Source organism: Loxodonta africana, chromosome 6, assembly GCF_030014295.1.
Source record: "Loxodonta africana isolate mLoxAfr1 chromosome 6, mLoxAfr1.hap2, whole genome shotgun sequence".
Lineage (NCBI taxonomy): Eukaryota > Metazoa > Chordata > Mammalia > Proboscidea > Elephantidae > Loxodonta > Loxodonta africana.
In genome coordinates, this window is record NC_087347.1 from 72,844,042 (window position 1) to 72,867,672 (window position 23,631).

At 40.1% G+C, this 23,631-nt stretch overlaps 1 protein-coding gene across 9 annotated transcripts in view; it reads left to right on the top strand.

Annotated features, from left to right (window-relative positions):
• SP3 (Sp3 transcription factor) overlaps nucleotides 1-23,631 on the top strand; it is a 74,275-nt gene that overhangs the window by 32,872 nt on the left and 17,772 nt on the right. Inside the window, exons 5-6 of one of the 9 annotated variants that reach the window (XM_064286986.1) lie at nucleotides 11,503-11,583; nucleotides 12,425-15,041. The exons of 5 other annotated variants lie outside the window; for them this stretch is intronic. In XM_064286986.1, the coding sequence (XP_064143056.1) occupies nucleotides 11,503-11,558 (56 nt within the window). In that variant the 3' untranslated portion in view covers nucleotides 11,559-11,583; nucleotides 12,425-15,041. Of the gene's footprint in view, nucleotides 1-10,221; nucleotides 10,977-11,502; nucleotides 11,584-12,424; nucleotides 15,042-23,631 lie in introns of those variants that run through there. 3 more of the 9 variants (XM_064286988.1, XM_064286987.1, XM_064286989.1) reach the window with 3 other exon arrangements.

Sequence of the window (23,631 nt, forward strand, 5' to 3'; positions counted from 1 at the left end):
ATTTTGGGAGATACTGGAAGTTCCAGTATATCCTTTGTATCAGTCACCTTCTCTAAACACTGATTTGTACTCCCTTTTTAAAAACTCTCCTGACTTTTTCATTGCCTTAAAATTGGTCTTTTGAGTGTCCAAATATATGTAGAACTCCTATTGTGTGCCAGATGCTGGAGGTACAAAGATGAGTATGATACTTCTTGCGCTCAAGTTGCTCATAATCTAACAGGTTAGAGCAGGATTTTTCAACCTCCATACTATTGACGTTTTGGGTCTGATGATACCTTGTTGTCGAGGGCAGTCCTCTGCATTGTATGATGTTTAGCAGCATCCCTGGCTTCTGCTTACTAGATAACAAGTATCATACACACAGACCAAGAGACCAGTCATTACAGAAAATGGCTTCAGACATTGCCAGATGTCCCTGAAGGGCAAACATCCCTACCAGCACCCCACCCCACTTCCCCATTGTGAACCATTGGATTAGACAGACAAGTAGATGATTTTGATATAATGTAGTAAATGGTATGCTAACATTGAACTTTTGGAACAGAGAAGGGTAGAAGAGTAACCTTCTTGCTGACATCTTCAAGACCTAGCTCAGAGACTGCCTCATCCCAGCCTTTCCTCATTCCTGCATCCTTTAAATTACTGCATGTGTAATAGCACGTGTTTCTTTTGTTTTCTGTTAGAGTTAACTTGTCTCCTTTTGGAATGCAGCCATTATTTCTTATTCATCTATCTCTGTGCTTTTCTTTTGGAGAATGGATGAATAAATGATATCAGTAATAGATGCAGAATACACATTGATTTGTGTAAATTTTACCTATTTGCTTTCAAAGTAACTAACTTTGTTCTGATAGGTGAGACGTTAGGTATCTGTTTATTTCACACCACTAATTGTGTAATTGTGTTAAATATGTAGCCTTTTAAAAACCTTGACAATTAGAATTGTGTTTCAGAAACCAACCTAAAAACCTGTGGGGAAAACCTAAGAAGGAAAAAAGAATTTTAGATTGTCCTGCTTGTATACGAGGGAATATAGAAGAATTCAGTTATCTCCCCCCAAATATTTTTTTACAACACTATAGATTTCATGTACATATTCTAAAAATAACATAATGAGATTGGAAAATGTTCTTTAGTGTTAAATAAAATATTCGTGGTTAAAATGTTATATCTGGAGCTTGTTTCAAAATATATGGAGGCAGCATAGTGTGTAGATGAAAACAGTTGGCTCAGAGTTGATTGTTGAAGCCGAGTGATGGGTACACTGAGGTTTGTTATGCTGTTCTACTTTTGCATGTTTGTGATTTTCTGTAATAAAAAGTCTAAAATGTTACCGAGTGTCTTAGTTATCTAGTGCTGCTGTAACAGAAATACCACAAGTGAATGGCTTCAACAAAGAGAAACTTACTCTCTAGGAGGCTAGAAGTCTGAATTCAGGGCACCAGCTCCAGGGGAAGGCTTTCTCTCTCTGTTGGCCCTGGAGGAAGGTCCTTGTCAGTATTCCCCTGGTTTAGGAGTTTCTCTGCGCAGGAACCCCAGCAATGTTTTTTCGGTGGTATATGAGGTCCCCCTGCCTGTCTCGCTGCTCACTTCTCTCTTTCATATCTCGAAAGAGATTGGCCTAAGACACAGTCCGATTTTGTAGATTGAGTCCTGGCTCTTTAACATAACTGCCACTAATCCTACCTCACAACATCGTAGAGATAGGATTTACAACACAGGAAAATCACATCAGATGACAAAATGGTGGACACAATACTGGGAATTATGGCCTAGCAAAGTTGACAGACATTTTGGTGGGGGGAGGGAGCGACACAATTCAATCTGTGATACCAAGTAATGGAAATCTTGGATTATTAAAATCTTATTTTTAAAGAAATTTAACATGGATGTAGGATTGAACCTTTATTATGATAAAAATTCCTGGGGAGGGTGGGGCTAGTGAGCCTTGTTCATAATAATAGCTTAGACTGGGTGTGAATACTTGTTCTATAAGTGGCAAGAAGATTTTATGGCTCTATTAAAACTTCGAAGATGGATTTTGACAATTGAGGCTGTTTCCCTGCTTTATTTCCTCTACTATAAAAATGCTAGTTGATAAATTTCAGGGGCTAGCCAGTCATACTAAACTGTGGAGTGTTCTTGGTTTTTCTTTTATTTTTTAATTTTAATCTGCTTTAGGTGAAAGTTTACAGTACAAACTAGAGTTTCTCATTCAAAACATTATATATAAATTGTATTGTGACACTGGTTGCAATCCCTGCAATATGTTAGCACTCTCTCCCGTTCCCTTTACTCCCCGGGTTCCCTGTGTCCATTACCCGATTGAATTAAGAGATTGAATTAAGAACCGTGTTCCTCATGTGTGTTATTGTTTGTTTCATAGGCCTGTCTAATCTTTGGCTGAAAGGTAGACTTCAGGAGTGGGTCTAGTTCTCAGTTAGCAGTGGGTCAGGAGCCATAGTTCTGGGGGTTCCTGCAGTCTCTGTCAGACCAGTGAGTCTGGCCTTTTTTTGTGAATTAGAATTTTGTTCTGTATTTTTCCTGCTCTGTATGGGACCCTCTGTTGTGATCCCTGTAAGAGCAGTGAGTGGTGATAGACGAGCACCATCTAGTTCTGGGCTCAGGCTGGTGGAGGCTGTGGTTAATGTGTTCCATTAGTCCTTTGAACTAATACTTTCCTGTGTCTTTGATTTTTTTTTTTTTTTACGTTCTCCCTTGTTCCAGACAGGATGAAACCAATAGATGTATCTTAGACGGCTGCTCACAGCCTTTTAAGATCCCAGGCGCTACTCACCAAAGTAGAATGTAGAACATTTTCTTTATAAACTGTGCTATGCCAATTTGACCTAGATGTCCCTCGAGACTGTGGTCCCCAGCCCTCAGCTTCAGTAACTCAGTTGCTCAAGGTGTTTGGATGTGTCTAGGAAGCTTCTATGACTGCCTTGGTCAATTTGTACTGACTTCCCCTATATCAGGTGTTGTCTTTGCTTTCCCCAAAATTAACGCTTGTCTGCTATCTGATAAGTGATTCCTCCCATCGTAACCAAAAAGATTGTTTCTGTGTGTAAACCTTTTCATGAGTTTTACAATAATAGTTTCACGCAATATTTGTCCTTTTGTGGTTGACTTATTTCACTCAGCATAATGCCCTCCAGGTTCATCCGTGTTGTGAGATTGTTTCGTGGGTTCAGCATTGTTTTTAATTGTTCTGTACTATTCTGTTGTGTGTATGTACCATAATTTGTTTATCTGTTCATCTGTTGATGGGCACGTAGGTCACTTCCGTGTTTTTGTTATTTTGAATAATGCTGCAGTGAACATGGGTGTGCATATGTCTGTTTGTGTGACGGCTTTTATTTCCCTAGGGTATTTCCTGGGAGTGAAATGGCTGGATTGTATGGTATTTCTGCTTCTAGCTTTTTAAGGATGCGCCATATTGTTTTCCATAGTGGCTGTCATGGATTGAATTGTGTCCCCTCAAAATATTTGTCAGCTTGGGTGGGTCATGATTCCCTTGTTTGATTGTGTGATTGTCTACCATTTTATCATCTGATATGATTTCCCTGTGTGTTGTAAATCCTATCACTACCATGTAATAAGATGGCTACCATGTAATAAGATGGATTAGTGGCAGTTATATTGATGACATATACAAGATTAGATAGTGTCTTAAGCCAGTCTCTTTGAGATATAAAAGAGAAGTGAGCAGAGAGACCTCATACTACCAAGAAAGCAGCGCTGGGAGCATAACATGTCCTTTGGACCTGAGGTTCCTGCGCTGAGATGTTCCCAGACCAAGGGGAGACTGATGGCAAAGACTTTTGTCCAGAGCTGACAGAGAGACAAAGCCTTCCCCTGGAGCTGATGCCCTGAATTTGGACTTCTAGCCAACTTTACTGTGAGGAAATAAACTCTTTGTTGAAGCCATCCGCTTGTATTTCTGTTACAGCAGCACTAGATGACTAAAACAGTGGTTGTACAATTCTACATTTCCACCGCAGTGCATTAAGAATTTCAGTCACCCTGCAACTTCTCCAACATGTTACTTTAATTCGTGCTGGTAATGTGAGCATGAAATGGTATCTCGTTGTAGTTTTGATTTGCATTTCTCTAATGGTGAATGATCTCGAGCATTTCCTCGTTTGCCTGTTAGCCGCCAAAATGTCATCTTTGGTGAAGTGTATGTTCATATCCTTTGCCCATTTTTAAATTGGATTATTTGTTTTTTTGTGGTTGAGGTGTTGAAGTATTCTATAGATTTTAGAGGTTAGTCCCTTGTTGGATATGTTGTAGCCAAAATTTTTTTCCCAGTCCGTAGGTTCTCTTTTGGTGAAGTCTTTGGATGAGCATAAGTGTTTAATTTTTAGGTGTGCCTAGTTCTCTGGTTTCTCTTAGGGTATTTCAACATTGTTAGTTATGGTTTGTATTATATTTATGCCATGTATTAGGTCTCCTAACATTGTCCCTAGTTTTTCTTCCGTGATCTTTATCATTTTAGGTTTTATGTTTAGGTCTTTGATCCATTTTGAGTTAGTTTTTGTGTATGGTATAAGATACGGATCCTGTTTCGTTTTTTCCAGGTGAATATCTAGTTTTGCCAGCAGCATTTGTTAAAGAAACTTTCTCTTCCCTGTTTAATGGACTTCAACGCTTTGTCAAAGATCAGCTGTGCATAGGTAGATGGATTTACTTCTGGGTTCCCAAATCTGTTTCATTGTTCTATGTATGTCGTTGTACCAGTACAAGGCTGTTTTGACCACTGTGGCGGTATAGCAGGTTCTGAGATCGGAAAGTGTGAGGCCTCCTACCTTTCTACCTTGTTCTTTAAAAATGCTTTACTTGTATGGGGCCTCTTTCCTTTCCATATGAAGTTGATGATTAGTTTTACCGTCTCATTAAAGAATGTTGTTAGAATGTGGGTCAGGATTGCATTGTATTTGTAGATTGCTTTGGGTAGTATTGACATTTTCACAGTGTTAAGTCTTCCTGTCCAAGAACATGGTATGTTTTTCCATTTATGTAGGTCTCTTTTGGTTTCTTGCAGCAGTGTTCTGTAGTTTTCTTTGTATGTTTTCTACACCCCTAGATAACGTTTATTGCTAAGTATTTTATCTTTCGGGGAGCTGTTGTAAATGGTATTGTTCTCCTCATTTCCCTCTCAGAGTTGTCTTTGTTAGTGTAGGGGAATCTAACTGATTTTTGTATGTTGATCTTGTATCTTGCTACTCTGCTGAATGTATTAGTTCCTGTAGTTTTCTTATGGAATCTTTGGGGTTCTCTGTGTATGGTATTGTCTCATCTGTGAATATAGTTTTGCTTCTTCCTTTCCAACTTGGATACCCTTTATTTCCTTTTCCTGCCTTACTGCTTTAGCTATGACTTCCAGCACAATGTTAAATAGGAGTGGTAATAAAGGGCGTCTTTGTCTTGTTCCCGTTTTCAAGGGGAATGCTTTCAGCCTTTCTCTGTTGAGAATGGTGTTGGCTGTTGATTTTGTATAGATGTTCTTTATATGTTAAGGAAATTTCCCTGTAATTTCTATTTTGTTGGTTTTTATCAGAAGTGCACATTGGACCTTATTAAATGCCTTTTCTGCATCAATTGAGATGGTCATATGGTTTTTTTATTCTGTTTTGTTTATGTGATGGATTATGTTGATTGGTTTTCTAATGTTGAACTGTCCTTGCATACCTGCTGTGAATCCCACCTGGTCATGGTGTGTTATTTTTTTGATACGATGCTGAATTTTGTTGAGAATTTTTGCATTGATATTCATGAGAGATATTGGTATGTAATTTTCTTTTTTTGTGGTCTTTGTCTGCCTTTGGTATCAGGCTTATGCTGGCTTCATAGCATGAATTCAGGGGTATTTCTTCTTTTCTTATCTCTGAAATAGTTTGAGTAGTATTGGCGGAAACCCTGGTGGCATAGTAGTTAAGTGCTACAGCTGCTCACCAAGAGGTCGGCAGTTCGAATTCACCAGGCGCTCCTTGGAAACTCTATGGGGCAGTTCTGTTCTATTCTGTAGGGTTGCTATGAGTTGGAATTGACTCCACAGCAGTGGGTTTGGTTTTGGTTTGGTGTGACCTTTTCTCTCAATGTTTGGTAGGATTCTCCAGTGAAACTGTCTGGGCCAGGGCTTTTTTGTTGTTGTTGGGATTTTTTTTTTTTTTTTTTTTTTTTTAATTATCTCTTCCCTTCTTATGGGTCTGTTCAGATTTTCTGTTTCAGTTTGTGTTAGTTTGGGTAGGTAGCATGTTTCTAGAAATTTGTGCATTTCCTCTAAGTTTTAAAATTTGTTAGAGTATAGTTTTTCATAGTACTCCATTATGATCCTTTTTATTTCAGTTAGATCTGTTGCAGTGTCCTCCATTTCGTTTCTTATTTGGGCTGTTTGCATCCTCTCTTGTTTTTGTTTTGTCATTTTGGCAGATGGTTTGTCTACTACTTGTTGATCCTTTCAAAGAACCAACTGTTGGTTTTGTTGATTGTTTCCATTGTTTCTCTATTTCATTTATTTCTGCTTTGGTCTTTATTATTTCCTTTCTTCTGGTGGCTGTGGCTTCTTTTGCTATTCTCTTTCTATTTGTTTGAGTTGTATAGCCAGTGTTTTGATTTTGTGCCTTTTTTGATGTGTGCATCTATTGCTATAAATTGACCTCTTAACACTGTCTTTGTTGTATCTCAAAGGTTTTGGTGTGATATGTTTTCATTGTCATTTGATTTTAGGAATTTTTTTATTATAACCTCTTTGATCTATTTATTGGTTGTTTTTAAGCAAGGTGTTATTCAATTTCCATGTATTTGATTTTTTTTCCTTGCTCTTCCTGTTACTGATTTCTGCTTTTATGGCATTGTGATCAGAGAAGATGCTTTATATTATTTTGATGTTTTGGATTTTATTGGGGGTTGCTTTGTAGCCTTAAAGGTAGTCTATTCTGGAGAATGTTCCATGTGTGTTGGAAAAGAATGTATACTTTGCTGCTGTTTGGTGATGTGTTCTATGAATGTCTGTGAGATCAAGTTGATTGACTGTGGCCTTTAGATCTTCTGTATCATTGTTGAATTTCTTTCTAGATATTCCGTCCTTTACCGAGAGTGGTGTGTTGAAGTCTCCTTACTCTCACTGTGGAACTGTATTTCTCTTTTCATTGCTGTTAAAGCTTGTTTTATATATTTTGGAGCCCTTTTGTTGGGCGTGTGGATGTTTATTAACATTACGTCTTCTTGTGGATTATCCCTTTAATCATTATATAATGTCCTTCCTTGTCTTTTATGGTTAATTTTTGCCTCACAGTCTATTTTATCTGAGATTAGTGTATTTTTAGTTGATATTTTTTTTAATGTTTGATTTTTATTTATGTCTTCGTGTCTAAGCTGTGACTCTTGAAGACAGCATATTGATGGGTCATATATATATATTTTTTTTAATCCATTCTGCGACTTTGTCTCTTTACAGGTGCATTTAGGCCATTTATATTTGGTGTGATTATTGATGAGCTTATTGCCGTCATATTGTTGTACCTATTTTTTGTGTGTGGTGATGATGTTTTCCTTGTTTCTCTTTCTTTCCTGTGCTGATTTCCTTTTGTTTGTGGATTTTTTTTCCCCCCGTTTCTTTCATTATCACAGATTTTGTGTTTACTGAGTCCGTGATTTTCTTCTTTTTTTTATGAGTTTGTTAACTTTTTTTTTGTGGTTACCTTGAAATTTACCCATCCTAAGGTTGAACCAGTTTTTTATTACTTGATAGCACCTTGACTTCCTCTCCGTTTGAAAGTTCTATACCTATACCATTTATTCCCCCTTTTACTGTTTTGACATTGTCATCATTTACAGATTGACGTCTGTGTTTTCCATATTTTATGTTTTTTAGCTTTGTTTTGTTATTGAGAGTTCTTTACCTAGGCTGGTATCTGGCTGATGCTGTCCCGTGTCCTAGAATTCTTGGTTTTTTTGTGTATGAAGGGGAAAGCTAGATAATTCTTTGTTTTTATAAATGCTCTTCATGCTTATTTTGGTACCTTTGTTTGAGCAAAGGGATAGTAAGAGCTCAAAAACTTTAGAGAAGAGGTGAACAAGTTTCCTGGGATGAACTGTATTTAGTCAAATAAATGTTACTTGTGATCTGCAGGAGAAGTATGTAAACCCCGCTGCCGTCGAGTCGATTCTGGCTCATAGCAACCCTATAGGGCAGAGTAGACTGCCCCATAGGGTTTCCAAGGAATGCCTGGCAGATTTGAACTGCTTACCTTTTTGGTTAGCAGCCGTAGCACTTAACCACTATGCCACCAGGGTTTCTGGAGAAGTGTGTACATGTCCATATTCTCAAGGATGTTACAAATTTGTTCAAACATTTAAAGCAGACATAAGCAAAAATCGACAATATAAATCAATGGATAGATGTCAGTATGAATCAGTGTAACAAGTTCCTAAATTGCATGATACAAATAGTTGTGTAGAAGTTCAGAGGAGTGAGAGATCAAAGAGGACTCCAGTCGTATGAGGCCACTTGTTAGAGGAGGGAAAATTTGAAGGGAGGATCAGGATTTGGATAGGTAGGGAGATGAGGGGAAGATGTTTTCTTAACGAGGGAAAGCAATATGAGAGAGACAGCCTGTTCAGAAGATAGTTTATTAGCCCAGCATTTCTCCCCCAAAATGGTTTGTCAGATATTAATACCAGATCTCTTGCCATTGATTCGATTCCGACTCATAGCAACCCTACACGACAGAATAGAACTGCCCTATAGGGTTTTCAAGGCTGTAAATCTTTGTTTTGTTTAGTTTTTTATTGTGCTTTAGATGAAGGTTTACAGAGCAAATTAGTTTCTTATTAAACAGTATACGTACTGTTTTGTGACATTGGTTGCCAACCCCACGACATGTCAACATTCTCCCCTTGTTGACCTTGGGTTCCCCGTTTGCATTCGTCCAGCTTTCCTGTCCACTCCTGCCTTCTCGGCCTTGCCCCTGGGTTGTTGTGCCTGTTTAGTCTTGTATACATGGTTGAGCTACGTGTATTACTTGTTTGTTTTAGGGGCCTGTCTAGTCTTTGGCTGAAGGGTAATGCTCAGGAGTGACTTCAGTACTGAGTTTTAAAAGGGTACTCTTGGGGTTTCTCCAGTCTGTCAGACCAGTACGTCTGGTCTTTTTTTGTGTGTGTGTGTGAGTTAGAATTTTGTCCTACATTTTTCTCTTGCTCTGGCCGGGACCCTCTGTTGTCAGACCAAGGCTGTAAATCTTTACAGAAGCAGACTGCCACATCTTTCTCCCGCAGATCAACCGGTGGGTTCAAACCACCAACCTTTAGGTTAGTAGCTGGGTGCTTAACCACTGTACCACCAGGGCTCTCTTAGATCTTAATAAGTATTATTAAATAAGTTATAAAAATACTCATGAGCATATTAAAGTTTCTGAGAAATCCTATGGAAAATAAACCTCTGTTTAAGAAAAGAAAGCATCTTTTTTTTTTTTTTTTCCTTTTTTAGATCATACATCTGTAGAGATTAGTATTTCATTGGATAATTGTGAGAAACATTTTAGGAAATGGCTGTAATAGCTTAAATAGAACTTGGGCTGTTTGGCAGTAGTGGCTAATAGAATGCATTTCGGTAAGTATGGTGAGGGAGTGTGGAGAGGTGAATACTATTGGTGAAAATTTTATTATTACTTGACTTTAGGAACCCTTGGAAGTTTTTTGAACAAAGGAATAACATGAGTATAAATCAATACTATGGAAGACATACTTCAGTGATAGGTTGGAATGGGGAGAAAATTATTACAAAAGAAGATAGGCCACTTCAGTTATACAGGGATAAAGTAATCAAGGTATTAAGGAGGAATGCCAGAAATTGCAAAGGCTGAATTTACAGGTTTTGGTGATTGGCCTTCGGGGATAAAAGACGAGTCCATTGTTTTAAGCAAGGTCATATAGTTGGCAGAGTTGCGAGGGGAAACAGCTGGTGGGAAGGTAAAGCGATTCTCGTTTTAATTGATTGAATTTGTGGTGCAGTGTTGAAATGACTGTTGGTAGTATAGATACGGAAACCCTGGTGGAGCAGTGGTTAAGAGCTACAGCTGCTAACCAAAAGGTCAGCAGTTCAAATCCACCAGGTGCTTCTTGGAAAGCCTGTGGGGCAGTTTTACTCTGACCTGTAGGGTTGCTATGAATCGGAATCAAACTTGATGGCAATTTTTTTTTTTTTTTTTACAGATATAGGACTGGATCTCAGGACAAAAAACTGGAAGGATTGAGTGTGATAGAGAGGATTGGAATAGATAAACTGAGCCAAGAGAATTATAAAAATGAATTTTTTTTGGAAATAGTTTTGAGGGGGCTACAAGTTAATTAGCTACCCTGTTAGCATAAATAAAGCTTGCAGAAAAACATGAGAATGTTCTGTCATTTTGTTATTTTCTAGAATTATAAAATATTAGTGGGAAATATATTTTTTGGGCAATAGGGAAACAAGTGTCTCTTTTCCCTGATGTCTGGCATTGGAAAGTTTGGTTTGGATTGTGCAGATGGTTTTGATTTGGGTTACTTTGTTGGTTGATTTTCAGTTTTGTCCTACTTATTAATTTTCCTCAGAAAAGCATCTACATGATTGCCTATCAGGTCTAGATATTATCAGTACTGCATTATTTATGGAACCCTAGTGGCATAGTGGTTAAGAGCTACGGCTATTAACCAAAAGGTTGGCAGTTCTAATCCACCAGGCACTCCTTGGAAACTCTGTGAAGCAGTTCTACTCTGTCCTATAGGGTCGTTATGAGTCGGAATTGACTCGATGGCAACGGGTTTGGCTTTTTGGTTAAGAAGCATATCTACAAAAATTTGTGGTTCTAGACATGAACTTGAAACTGGCTAGAATCTAACAGAGCCCCAAATTTTTCAGGGAGTAGTATAGCCAAAGAAACCACAAGCATGGCACAAAGCCTGACAAAAATGTAACCACTTAAGCCTTAATGATCTTGTCCTCCCCTTCCCTGCCCACCCACCTTTTTTTTTTTTTTTTTTTTTAACAAATTGGCTTAGAATGCTCCTCAGCTGAGGAGGACTTCTTCTCTGATGTCTGCTTCCCTTGTGGTGGAAGAGAACAGTTAAGGAAAAACTCAGGGCAGAGCCAAGAGACAGAGAATATTGTACTTGAGGAACTTCTGTCAAGGAGCAGTCAGAGCATTCCCCAACCCCAGGAGAGAGGGCCCTTGCACTATCTGTTCAGCTAGGTTCACGAATTGCTGTGAACCAGTGACTGTTACGTTTCCCATTCTTCCTCTTTTCCGAACAGGAGTCTTTTTTTTTTTTTTAATAATGATTGTACCTACCTTGTTTTACCGTTGTGTTGTTTTGTGTGTGAAGCGAGGTAGACAACTTTTCTTTTTAGTAAATAAGTCTCTGGATGGAAGGGACCATGTCTGGACAACATCACCCATAGATCTTGGTCCTTCAGCTTGATGCTGTAACTAGATGGGATTTTTGGGTTATTTTCAGCAAGAAGAGAAGAGGTGTATTCTGCACATGGGAAGAAGAGTAAATTGAATATTTGACCAGAAGGATGACTTACGATTCTTTGTAAGTAGTCCACTTTTCTTCTTCCAAGTACAGGACAAGATTACACTTTTCCGTCATTTTTGAAGTTAGGCACGGCACGTGACATATTGTGGCCAATACATTGTGGGCTTAAGAGCAGAATGTGATTCACCACATTCCATTTTACCTTCCTTGGCAAGGTGGTCTTGCAAGCATGTGTCAAGTGGAGCCTAGTTTCCTGAGGGACTGATGAGATCCTCCTACCAATCTAAAATGGATATGTAAACACTAGTTAGAAATTAGTGTGTATGTTAAGCCATTGAGATTTTGGGATTATTACTATAGCACAATCTCACTAGTCCTTACTGCGTTACATTATAATTTTTGTCTTGGTAGGTGCTCAGTAAATGCTTGAATTGAGTACATTGAAATGTGAGGACAAAAGAGAAATGTACAGTTCAAATGTACAATTTAAAACTGCCAAGATTCATCTTTTTTGGTTTATGTTTTTCAAAATAGCCAGCCCACAAATGGGCTAAGTATTCTCTTACATAGATAATATGCAAAAAGATTAGGCAACAGACAGGAAAAATAGAAAAAAATGAAACTTGCTGTTCAGAGCTGTATACAGGTGTGATTCCTGGATCATTCAGGGCAGTGTTTCCTGTTTCCGGTGGTATCAACTCAAATTAAGATTTTTGACAGTCTACAGAAAGTGATTAATCCTTAGGAAAAAATAAATCCTTTCGAACACAGAATTGAGGAAAGGGAATCTTTTTGTTTAAAAGGGAGTCTTTTTAAATAACCAGGAAAAATGCAAACGGTTATTTTGTCTAGCCATAGCAGCAGTGGCAGTGACATCACTCTTATTTCACTCTTACAGGAGAACCATTTCCTTAAATGAAATCTTAGGTGGAGAACCCCATTGTATAAAACGAATCCTAATGAGATTGCTCTGATTTATATGAGACCTTGGTACCTCATATGTTTCTGTTCTCCAACGACACCTATAGTGTCCTTTGAGGCTCCTCTCTGAAAGGAAACTCTTCGAGAGCCGCTATGCTGGAACACAGATATAGCCACTGTGGCCATCTTTTTCTTTATTTCTTTTTGAGATCCATATTTGTGCCCATTGCAAAGAAAGGTGATGCAACAGAATGGAATTTATCAAACAATATCATTGTGGTGCCATTAATTACTTTTGTGTGGCCTTTCTAGCCATGGGCTTGTAACTCCCACCCAGGTGATTATATGATAGGGTAATTGTGGCCTACCAAGAGGATTGGCCAGTTTTACGTTAAAAGAGAGCCAATTCCAGAGCAGGGAGGAAGAGCCCACCACCACCAAAGAAGGACTGACCAACAGGAGAGACCTGGCGGCAGGAGATGGCGCAGTGGGCTTCTTAGCCCACAGAGAGAGAAAGCTGAGTGCCTCTGGACAGAGACTGAGGGCCAGAGTGTCGTGTGCCTGCGAGCACAGCTGGGAAGAGGCTATCCTGATTGAAGAACTGTATCCTGAGTGTTCTTGAGCCTGAATTGTAACTGTTACTTCCCTAATAAACCCCATAATTGTGAGTATGGTCCGTGAATTCTGTGTGGCCATTGCAATGAATTATCGAACCCAGTAGAGTGTGCTGTGGGAGGGCCAGTTAGCATCAGAACTGGTAGCGATAAGGGAGAGAGGAGGCATGCCTGACTCCGCCTCATAAGAATCAGCCTTGGACTGTTGATCTTGGTTCTCCCTGTGGGGTTGGAGGAGCTCAGACAGTGCCCTCGAGCCATTTTTATAATCCTTAATATCACACACGAGTAAAATTTTGCAGAAGATAATTCAAAAACGGTTGCAGCAGTATAAAGACAGGGAACGGCCAGAAGTTCAAGCTGGATTCAGAAGAGGGCATGGGATGAGGGATATATATCATTGCTGACGTCACATGGATCTTGGCTGAAAGCAGAGAATACTAGAAAGCTCTTTACCTCTGTTTTATGAACTATGCAAAGGCATTCGACTGTGTGGATCCTAACAAATTATGAATAACATTGCAAAGAAGGGGAATTGTAGAACACTTAATTGTGCACATGCAAAACCTGTACATAGACTAAGGGGTAGTCATTTGAAAAGAACAGCAGGTTACTGTGTGGTTTAGGAAAGATGTGCGTCAAGGTTGAATCCTTTCACTAAACTTACTTAATATGTATGCTGAGGAAGTAATCAGAGGAGCTGGACTATATGAAGAAGAACATGGCATCTGAATTGGAGGGAGCCTCTTTAACAGCCTGTGATACGCAGATGCCACAACCTTGCTGAAAGTAAAGAGGATTGGAAGCACTTATTGATGAAGATCATACTGCAGCTTTTAGTATGGATTATACCTCGTCATAAAGAAAACAAAAACCCTCACAACTGAACCGCTAAGCAACATCATGATAAATGGAGAAGATTGAAGTTGTTGAGGATTTCATTCTACTTGGATCCACAATCAATGCCCATGGAAGCAGCAGCCAAGAAATGAAAGACATATTGCACTGGGCAAGTCTGCTGCAAAAGACCTTTTAAAGTGTTAAAAATCAAGAATGTTACTTTGTGGACTAAGGTGCGACTGACCCAAGCCATGGTATTTTAAATCACCTTATATGCACCTGAAAGCTGGACAACGAAATAGGAAGAACTGACACTTTTGAATTATGGTGTTGGTGAAGAATATTGAATATACCATGGATGCCAGAAGAATGAACTAATCTGTCTTGGAAGAAGTACAGCCAGAATGCTCTGTAGCACCGAGGATGGCAAGACTTTGTCTCACGTATGTTGGACACGTTATCAGGAGGGACCAGTCCCTGGAGAAGGACATAATGCTTGGTGTAGAGTAGAGGGTCAGTGAAAAAGAGGAAGACCCTCAACAAGATAGATTGACACAGTGGTTGCAACAATGGGCTCAAACATAATAATGATTGTGAGGATGGCACAGGACTGGGCATGGTTTCGATCCATTTTGTATAGGGTCATTATGAGTCGGAACCAACTCCTTGGCACCTAACAACAATGGGAGAAGCCTCAAATCTGTTCTTCAGACCTATTTATGCAGTTTTTACATATAGTTTTTTTATATATACAGTTTTAGCAATCCTTGCTAATTTTCAGGTTTAAAATTGACATGGAAGATGTCCATTAGAAGATGTCTCAGGCTGGATTCTCTAGAGAAGCAGAACCAGCACAGTGTATATACAGAGATTTATATGAAGGAAACGGCTCATGCAGTTGCAGAGGCTGGCCAAATTCATGGGTTGGGATGGAGATTCCTGATTCACATATCCACAGGGACTAGCAAACCCAAGATCGGCAAGTCATATAGCAAGGCTCTGGCTGACAGTCTGTGAAGACCTGTAAATCCCAAGGTCTGCAGACAAGACCTTGGGTAAGCTGTTAGCTCAAGTCCCAAGAACCAGAGGTAAGACGAACAGGAACCAGCTGCAGGATCCAGAGCGAGCAAAAGCTACCAGCTTTGCCAGAAAGTCTGCCTATATTGGATGCAGGCCCCCCCCACCCCCCCCCCCCCCCCCGCCCGAAACTCCCTGTTTGGCCACTTACAGCAGATTCCATCATGGAGGTGATCACATTATATCAAAATCTGATCATCATGATCATATTATCATACTACTGCTGCCAAACCACTGAAAATCATGGTACACCTAAGGTGACACCGTAATTGAGGATCACAGAAGGGGTGATCTGTGTGGTAGCCTGGCAGGTGGGGGATGGGGAGTGTTGATATCACCAGAGATGGGAAGAAGGCAGAAAAACTTCAAAAGTAGATACAAGACCTTAAACACTAGACTTTGGAGGTTTTTAGTACAGTGTTCAGAGATTCATTTAATACCATATTAAACTGTATTCTGACATTCCTGCTGCAGAAATTAGGTAAATGTGTACAGTATTTTTATGTAAAAAAATGTGCGCCTTTTTAATTTGCTAGCTGCGAAGTATTTGCCAGAAAGAAGCAGCAGGCTGTTAGTTTGGATGCAGTAGCCTCACCCAAACACTTTGGGAGTCAGGAGATTTGCATTTGAAGGAAGGACCTGCAGGAGAAAAAAGTGACTGTTTTTTTTTTTTTTTAATTTAGAGCTAGGGGTTTGCCCTTGGATGCATCAAGGCAGGAAAAGTAAGTGCCCATCAGAACCTCCTTCTAGAAGTTAAAGGGAGCTGATGAGTAGGCAGCCTACCTAGTATGCTTACCTCAGGTGGCCACCTGGGTCCACTCATGAGTGGAAGTGGGGGAAGTTCAGCAAGGAAGAAATGGGTTGAATTTGACATGTTCCATTAGCACCCGTTGGCTTAGCCCGCACATGCTAGGGATGAGTGAGTAAGAGGAACGGTTGGCTGGTCAGAAGTGCAGAGAGTTGTGTGGACTCATTAGTTTATGGGCGGAGCCCATTGACCTAGCTTGAATGGCTAGGAATGAGCTGGTCAGAATGCGACCAAATGAAGAGAAAGATGTTTGACACTGTGAGCTAGTGTAGATTGCTGCAATTTGATGGCTTGCTGTGGACTAGACTTGGTATATGGATGCAGATGCTCAAAAGTTCCAACTTGAACAGAAGATTCTTCGAGACCAAGAAACATGTTTTTCTCCTCAGAGCACTGATTTGATGGGGATGGGCAATTTAAATGTTGGCTGTCTAAAACGAGGAGGGGATGAGGGGGAATAAAGACATGAAATGGCTGGCTTACATGCTTTTGTGGGTGTGCTCACACTCAAATTGAGGGGTACACAGGAAGATCCCCACTGAATAGATCGCTGTTTTTCTGATGGGTCTGGGGAAGAGAAGGCGGGGGAAGATGCCGATAGGATTATATGATTCATTTGTGAGTGTTGGTCGTTAACAAGGTTAATTGTAATTGTAAAAACTGTTAATTGTAGAAGCTCTAAGTGTGAAGGAAACCCTGGTGGCGTAGTGGTTAAGTGCTACAGCTGCTAACCAAAGGGTCCACTGTTCAAATCTGCCAGGTGCTCCTTGGAAACTCTGTGGGGCAGCTCTGCTCTGTCCTGTAGGGTCGCTATGAGTCAGAATCGACTCAACGGCACCGGGCTTGGGCTAAGTGTGAAAGAGCGGACCAAGGGGGAGGCACTGGTGAACTTGAGTACAGTGGCTGAATCTAAAGTCCCTTAAAGGTTTTGCTGTGCTGATACCTTGTTAGTTTCAGAGCAAGGGAACGATCTTCTCAGTTAAATTCTATCAGACACCAGAAAGGGTGAAGCTGAAATCACTCTTGGAGAAACTCACCAGATCAGATGGACACCTGTAGCAGACCTGAATGGCTGCTGGTACCTGGGTAACTTCAGCCTTAGGTCTCCTTTGCCCTACTGAGGGACTGATTTGTTAATGACTGTTTTGGACTGGTAAAATGATTGGGAGGGGGAAGTTATCCTCCAAGTATGAAGGAGCCTTGGTTAGAAAAACAAGGGGGTGGCCTGCAGTGCGATGGATCGCTTTTATATGCCCTTTCTCACCATGGTCTTGTAACTCTGCAAATAAGGTAATTGTGGCCCATCAAGGGGATTGGTCAGTTTTGCTACCCTGCTAGGCTTAAAAATGAGCCATCCAGAGGTGGGAAGAGAGGATCTCACCACCACCAAGGAAGAAGAGCCAAGAGCAGAGTTCGCCCCTTGGACCTGGGTCCCTGCGCCAAGAAGCTCCTAGAACCAGGAGACTGATGAGAGAGGTCTAACACTGAAGATGGTGAGAAGCAGTGGCAGAGAAACTGTGGCAGGAGACAGTGTGGTGGGCTTCCCATCCTATGGAGTGAGAACGCTGAGTTCCTTCTGGCAGGAGGCTTGCTGGTGGAGTAGGACCCATCTGGGCATTTCGTGGAGCTAGGTTTGCCAACCCATGGAGCTAGAGCTGAGTGCCTTTGGGTCGAGGCTTACTGGCAGAGTGGGGTACCTCTAGGTACTTACCACCAGAGCTAAAAGTGCTTGGTAACGATTGCCCAAGCAGGGCAGAGGCTGCAGGGCCAGAGAGAGGTGTGCCTGCGTCCTGAGAAGAGGCAGTCCTGAGCGAAGAACTGTGTCCTGAGAGTTCCTGAATTGTAACATGTCACTTCTCTAATAAGCCACATAATCATGAGTATCGTCTGTGAGTTCTGTGTGGCCACTGCAGTGAATTATTGAACCCAGCAGAGAAGTAGAGAGTGCTGTGGGGAGGGACGGTTCATGTCAGAATTGGTAAAGATGGCAGAGAGATGAGGCATGTCTGAGTTCTGCCTCATAGGAATTAGTCTTGGGCTGTTGATCTTGATTTTCCATCCCTCTTGTGAAGCTAGAGGAGTCAGATGCCACCTCCATGCCATTTTTACACCATCTCACCTGGGTATTACTGGCACTAATCAAAAATAACAAATGTTGATGTTGTTGTGGGGAGATTGGAACTATTACCCACTGTTGGTGGCGGGGGGTGTAAAATGGTACAACCACTTTGGAAAATGGTATGGTGCTTCCTCAAAATAACTACAAATAGAAATACCATATGATCCAGCAACTCCACTTCTAGGTATCTACCCTAAAGAAATCAGAGCTTTGACACAAATAGACACGCACACCCATGTTCATCGCATCATTATTCACAATAGCAAAAAGATAGAAGCAGCCTAAATGCCCATCAACAGATGAATGGATTAACAGACTGTGCTACATATACACAATGGAATGCTACTCAATGATGAAGAATAATGATGAATCTGCAAAACATCTCACAGTGTGGATGAGTTTGGAGGACATGATGCTAAGTGAAATAAGTCAGTCACAAAAGGACAAATACCGTATGAGACCACTACTGTAAAGTAACAATATAAGGTTTACACACAGGAAAAAAAAAGTTTTTGAGGGTTACCAAGACGGAAAGGGGAGGGAGGGAAAATTACCAATTAGATAGAAAACACAAGTTAATATTGGAGAAGGAAAAGACAATACATAGTAAGGGGGAAGTCAGCATGGTACGACCAAGGCAAGAGAGAACACTGAAAGTAATGCAATGCAAGGATAAAGGGTAACTATGGTAACCTATAGCATAGACAATCCTGCAGCAATAGTATTAACAAACAATAATTTATGAATGGACAAATAGGTAGATACATACGCCAAGAAGCATGTAGGATGTAAGGGAACACAACCATCGGCACATTGAAATTTGGTGGTATTTCTGCATACATTGACTGTAGGTGTGACTCAGAGCACACAAGGGGTATAGTTAGGGAAATGTCTTAGACATAACCAAATACCTTGGAGGATGAAGTTTCTAGGCTAAAAGATTCAGGGGACATCTATGTCAGTTGGCACAATACGGTACATAAAGACATTCTGCATCCTACTTTGGTGAATAGCGTCTGGGGTCTTAAAAGCTTGCAAACGGTGATTTAGGATAGAGCGGTTGGTCTGTTCCCGTCTGGATTAAAGGAGAGTGAAGAAAACCAAAGAATCAAGGGAATAATTAGTCCAAAGGACCAACGGACCACATGAACCACCGCCTATAGAACCCTGAGACCAACCAGAAGTACTAGATGGTGCCCAGCTTCCACTACCAAAACTGCTCTGACTGGGATCACAAAAGAGGGTCCTGAACAGAGTGGGAGAAAGTTGTAGAACAAAAAATCAAATTCACAAAAATGACTAGAATTACTGGTCTGGCGGGAGAAACCCCCAAGACTATGGCCATGAAACACCCGTCTGACCTGAAACTGAAGCCACTCCTGGAGACCACCTCTCAGCCAAACAATAAACAGGCACATAAGATAAACAGGAACACCAGAGAGGAATGCAGTCCTTAGAGTAATCAGTTATATGAGATAAAAGCAAAGGTGAGAAGGCAGGAGCGGGGTAGAAAATCAGGATGAAAGAAAATGGGGAACCCGGGGTGGAAATGGGGAGAGTGCTGACACATTGTGGGGAGTAAAACCAAGGTCATGAAACACTTTGTACACAAACTATTGAATGGGAGACTAGCTTGCTCTGTAAACTTTCACCTCTTGCTAGGTGTCGTTGAGCCAGTTCCCACACGTAGCGACCCTTTGTCCGACAGTGCGGAACACTGCCCGGTCCTGTGCCGTCCTCACGATTGTTACACTGGAGCCCATTGTTGCAGCCACTATGTCGGTCCCTTTCATTGAGGATCTTCCTCTTTTTTTGCTTATCCTCTTTTCACCTAATGTACAAAAAAAAAACATGATATACAGGTAGCCCCCGACTTAAAACGGGGCTCCCTTGTGATGACTCTGTTGTAAGTCGGTTCTGATGTAAGTCACGTACCTCTTTTTTTATCTTAATAGTTTTCATTGTTCCTGCCTTTTATTATCAGTATCTTTATAAATCTGATCTTTGAACATCTGCCAGTGAATATCTAAGCAGGATAGTATCAGCAAATTACGCACTGCAACATTTATGTAGTACACAGTACTAACAATGCGATGTACCAAAAAAAAAAAAAAACCCGTAACTGGCATTCGTTGTAGCTTGCGTTCGTTGTAGCTTGAGTAAGTTGTAAGTTAATTAACACTTAATGAAAAGAACCCCAGGCTGTTTGATGTTGATAAAATGAATTTATACTACTTTAGGATCCAGTTTATACTATAGCTATTGCTCGTTTGAATTGAGAGCAATATTGTATCACCCAGTTTAAATACTTATTCATAACAGGGCTTCAGATCATCTTTAGTTGTCTCTAAAAGTTGAATCAATTTCTTAAACGATGAATAGTCAGTGCTGTTACGATTTGAGTAGTGAGAGTTGTGAATGATCAGTGCTTATAACAAATCACGTTCCTGCTGTTTCTTGAATAGCACTTAGGACTTACTAGGAACTAGCATCCTTTTTGGTGTTGTATTAACCTTTGGGAATGGTGGGAGAACAGCGTATTTTTTTTTTAAACCCTGTGTAGTAACTTTAGTAGCCTGGTTGGTGCAGTGGTGAAGTGTTTGACTGTTAACGGAAAGGTTGGCTGTGGCTCTGTGAGAGAAAGATGTGTCAGTCTGCTTCTGTAAAGATTTACGGCCTTGGAAACCCTATGGGGTTCATTATGAGTTGGACTCGACGGCAGTGGATTTACAGTAACTTTAAGGTATTTTTTCTTTATTGTTTTTTGAATCTGAAGAAGAAAGGAAAGCTAGCCCCTAAAGCTAATGGAAAAAGAGAGGCACCTTAGGGAAGAGTAACCAGTTCTTGTCCAGTTGCCTCTGACTCACGGCGGCCTTGTGCTTGTCCGAGTGTGACTGAGCTCCATAGCGTTTTCAGTGGCTGATTGTTTGGAAGTAGAACACCAGACCTTTCTTCCAAGGAGCCTCTGGATGAACTTGAACTTCCAACTTTTCTTTCAGTTAGCACCAAGCTTATTAACCATTTACACAACCCAGGGACTATCAGCAATAATATGTTGTGTATTCTTTGTAGTTGTTCTCAAGTTCTTACCTGTGAAATTGAAGATTTTATCTGTGAAATTCCTAAAGTAAGTCCTTCATGGGACTAGGAAGCAACAGGGGAGATTTTCCCAGATCTTTTAAGTCATAATAATTTGATTTGCTCAAACTGTAATTAAAATCACAACACACACGAACTTAAAACTGCTGTTCTTATCAGCTGACCCTGGTAGGGAACTGAACTATAGCAATACTTGCAATATCCGCGCCCCCCCCCCCAAACTGTCCATTGCAGTTGAGTCGATTCCAACTCATAGCGACCCTATAGGACAGAGTAGAACTGCCCCGTAGAGTTTCCAAGGAGCGCCTGGTGGATTCGAACTGCTGACCTTTTGGTTAGCAGCCATAGCACTTAACCACTATGCCACCAGGGTTTCCACTTGCAGTATAGTTGTGCACAATTCTTTGTCTAATATCCTGGCTCCATCCATTATCAACTATGTGACCTCAGGCAGACTACTTAACTTTCTGTTTTCTCATCTAGAAAATGGGGAATAATACTAATCTTGGGATAGGGGAATGAAGTGAGTTAATATTTGTTAGGCGCTTACAGCAGTGTCTGACAAGCAGAACATTTTACGTGTTATTAGCTATCATTTGATAGAGTAGAACACTGTTCCCTTAATGGGGACCTACTCTAATACTTCAGGTTACATAAGGTGAACTTAATATTTCACTATCAGTAATGTATTAATTGCAACTCTGTTTTTTTCATGTGTTTGTGGTACGACTATAAAATGAGATACTCTGAAAGGCATGTTAGAGAACTAGTCATTTACAATTGTTTATATGTGTGTATCCTATAAAAGTTTGTTATCTAGCTATAATAGGAGGACTAGTGCTACTAGTGTATAATCCCCAATTGGGTAGAAAAACTGAAGCTAATTTGGAAAACTAATATAGAAAAGTAGTCTTTTTTTTAAAGATAGAGATAAAATTAAAGGTTTGTTTCACATGGCGGGGGAGAAGGGAGGGATTAGTTACAGAAAAGTAACAATCTAAATCTGAGGAGATAGGGCTTTAGGGGAAAGAGATTTACTTAATATTAACGCAGAGATAGTATGTGTTTTGATTATATTTGGCAAAGGAATGAAAATTTACTTTTGAAACTTTCCCCTAAAATGTTAGCTCCTTTTGGTTGTGCTAGTGAAGTTATATTTTTAGGGACTCATGCCTATAATTTAGCATTATCCCCTTAAAAGAAAAATTGGAATGTCCCTAACTCTGAAATGTCCATAGTAATCTAAATAGCTATGAATGGAAATTTAACTAAAATAATATATGAGGTCTTACAGGAAGGATTATCCTATAATTCTGTTTAGGTGATTTTTTTCTTTGCTCCAATTATTTTTAAATATAATTTTATTTCTTTGTTGTTGTTGAGAATATGGTCAGCAAAACATAGATCAATCCAGCAGTTTCTACATGTACCATTTAGTGTCACGATTACATTGTTTGAGTTGTGTAACCATTCCCACCTACTTTTTCTGAGTTGTTCGTCCCCTATTGACATAAATTCACTGCCCCCCATGCTCCTGTCGCATCTTTCTGGTTGCTGTTAATCAATTTGATCCCATATAGATAGTTCTTAAAAAAGCGTAATGCTTAAGGCAGATATTTTTCCTAGTTGTTTAGGTAATTTTTATGGCAGGTGAAACTGATGGAAGGGAAAATGTAAACAAAATTTTTAGAAATCAAATGAAGTAATTTCATCAGTGCTTAAAAAAATTGAAGGCAGAGAATATGAAAGACTTTGATAAGAGCAACAAAATCCTAATGATATGCTATTGATAAAGGAGAATGTCTCATTTTATCAACAGTGATGTAATTCGTATTTATTAAGTATGCATGTTCTGTTCTGGATAAACAAGTTTAGAATTTATCTTAAATATTCTATTAGCTCTATTGATAAATAATTAGCAATTAGTTTTAGGAGGAAGGCATTTATGTTTCCCTCTGGTAATATTTTTAATAGAAATCTCAGCATGCCCTGAGTTATTAATGCTTGACAAATATTGATTGTGGATTCCAAGTAAGATGGAATCCTTCGTCTCCTAGGGCTGCCATAACGAAATACCACAGACTGTGCGTTTTTAAAGAACAGAAATTAATTTTCTCACAGTTCTGGGGGCTAAAAGTCTAAATTGGTGTATTGACCATATTGTTCGTGCTTCCATGCCTATTTCCTAGCTTCTTTTTTTAGTGGCTCCTGGCAGTTCTTGGCGTTCGTTTCCTGCTTGCATGTATATTTTCACATGGTGTCTTTCCCGTGTGTGTCCCTATCTCTGTTGTTCTCCCCTTTTTTAACTCACCATTCAGAAGGGATTAGGATTAGGATCCACCCTACTCTGTATGATTTCAATGATACTATCCTCGGTGGCACAGTGGATAAGAGTTTGGCTGCTAACCAAAAGGTCGGCAATTCGAATCCACCAGCTGCTCCTTGGAAACTCTATGGGGCAGTTATACTCTGTCCTGTAGGGTTGCTACGAATCTGAATCAACTCGATGGGGCAGGTTTTTGGTTTATCTTCAAAGAAAGACTGTTTCCCCAAATATGGACACATTCACAAGTTACAGGGATAAGAACACATCTTTTTGGGGAACACAATTCAATCCGCAGTGGTCA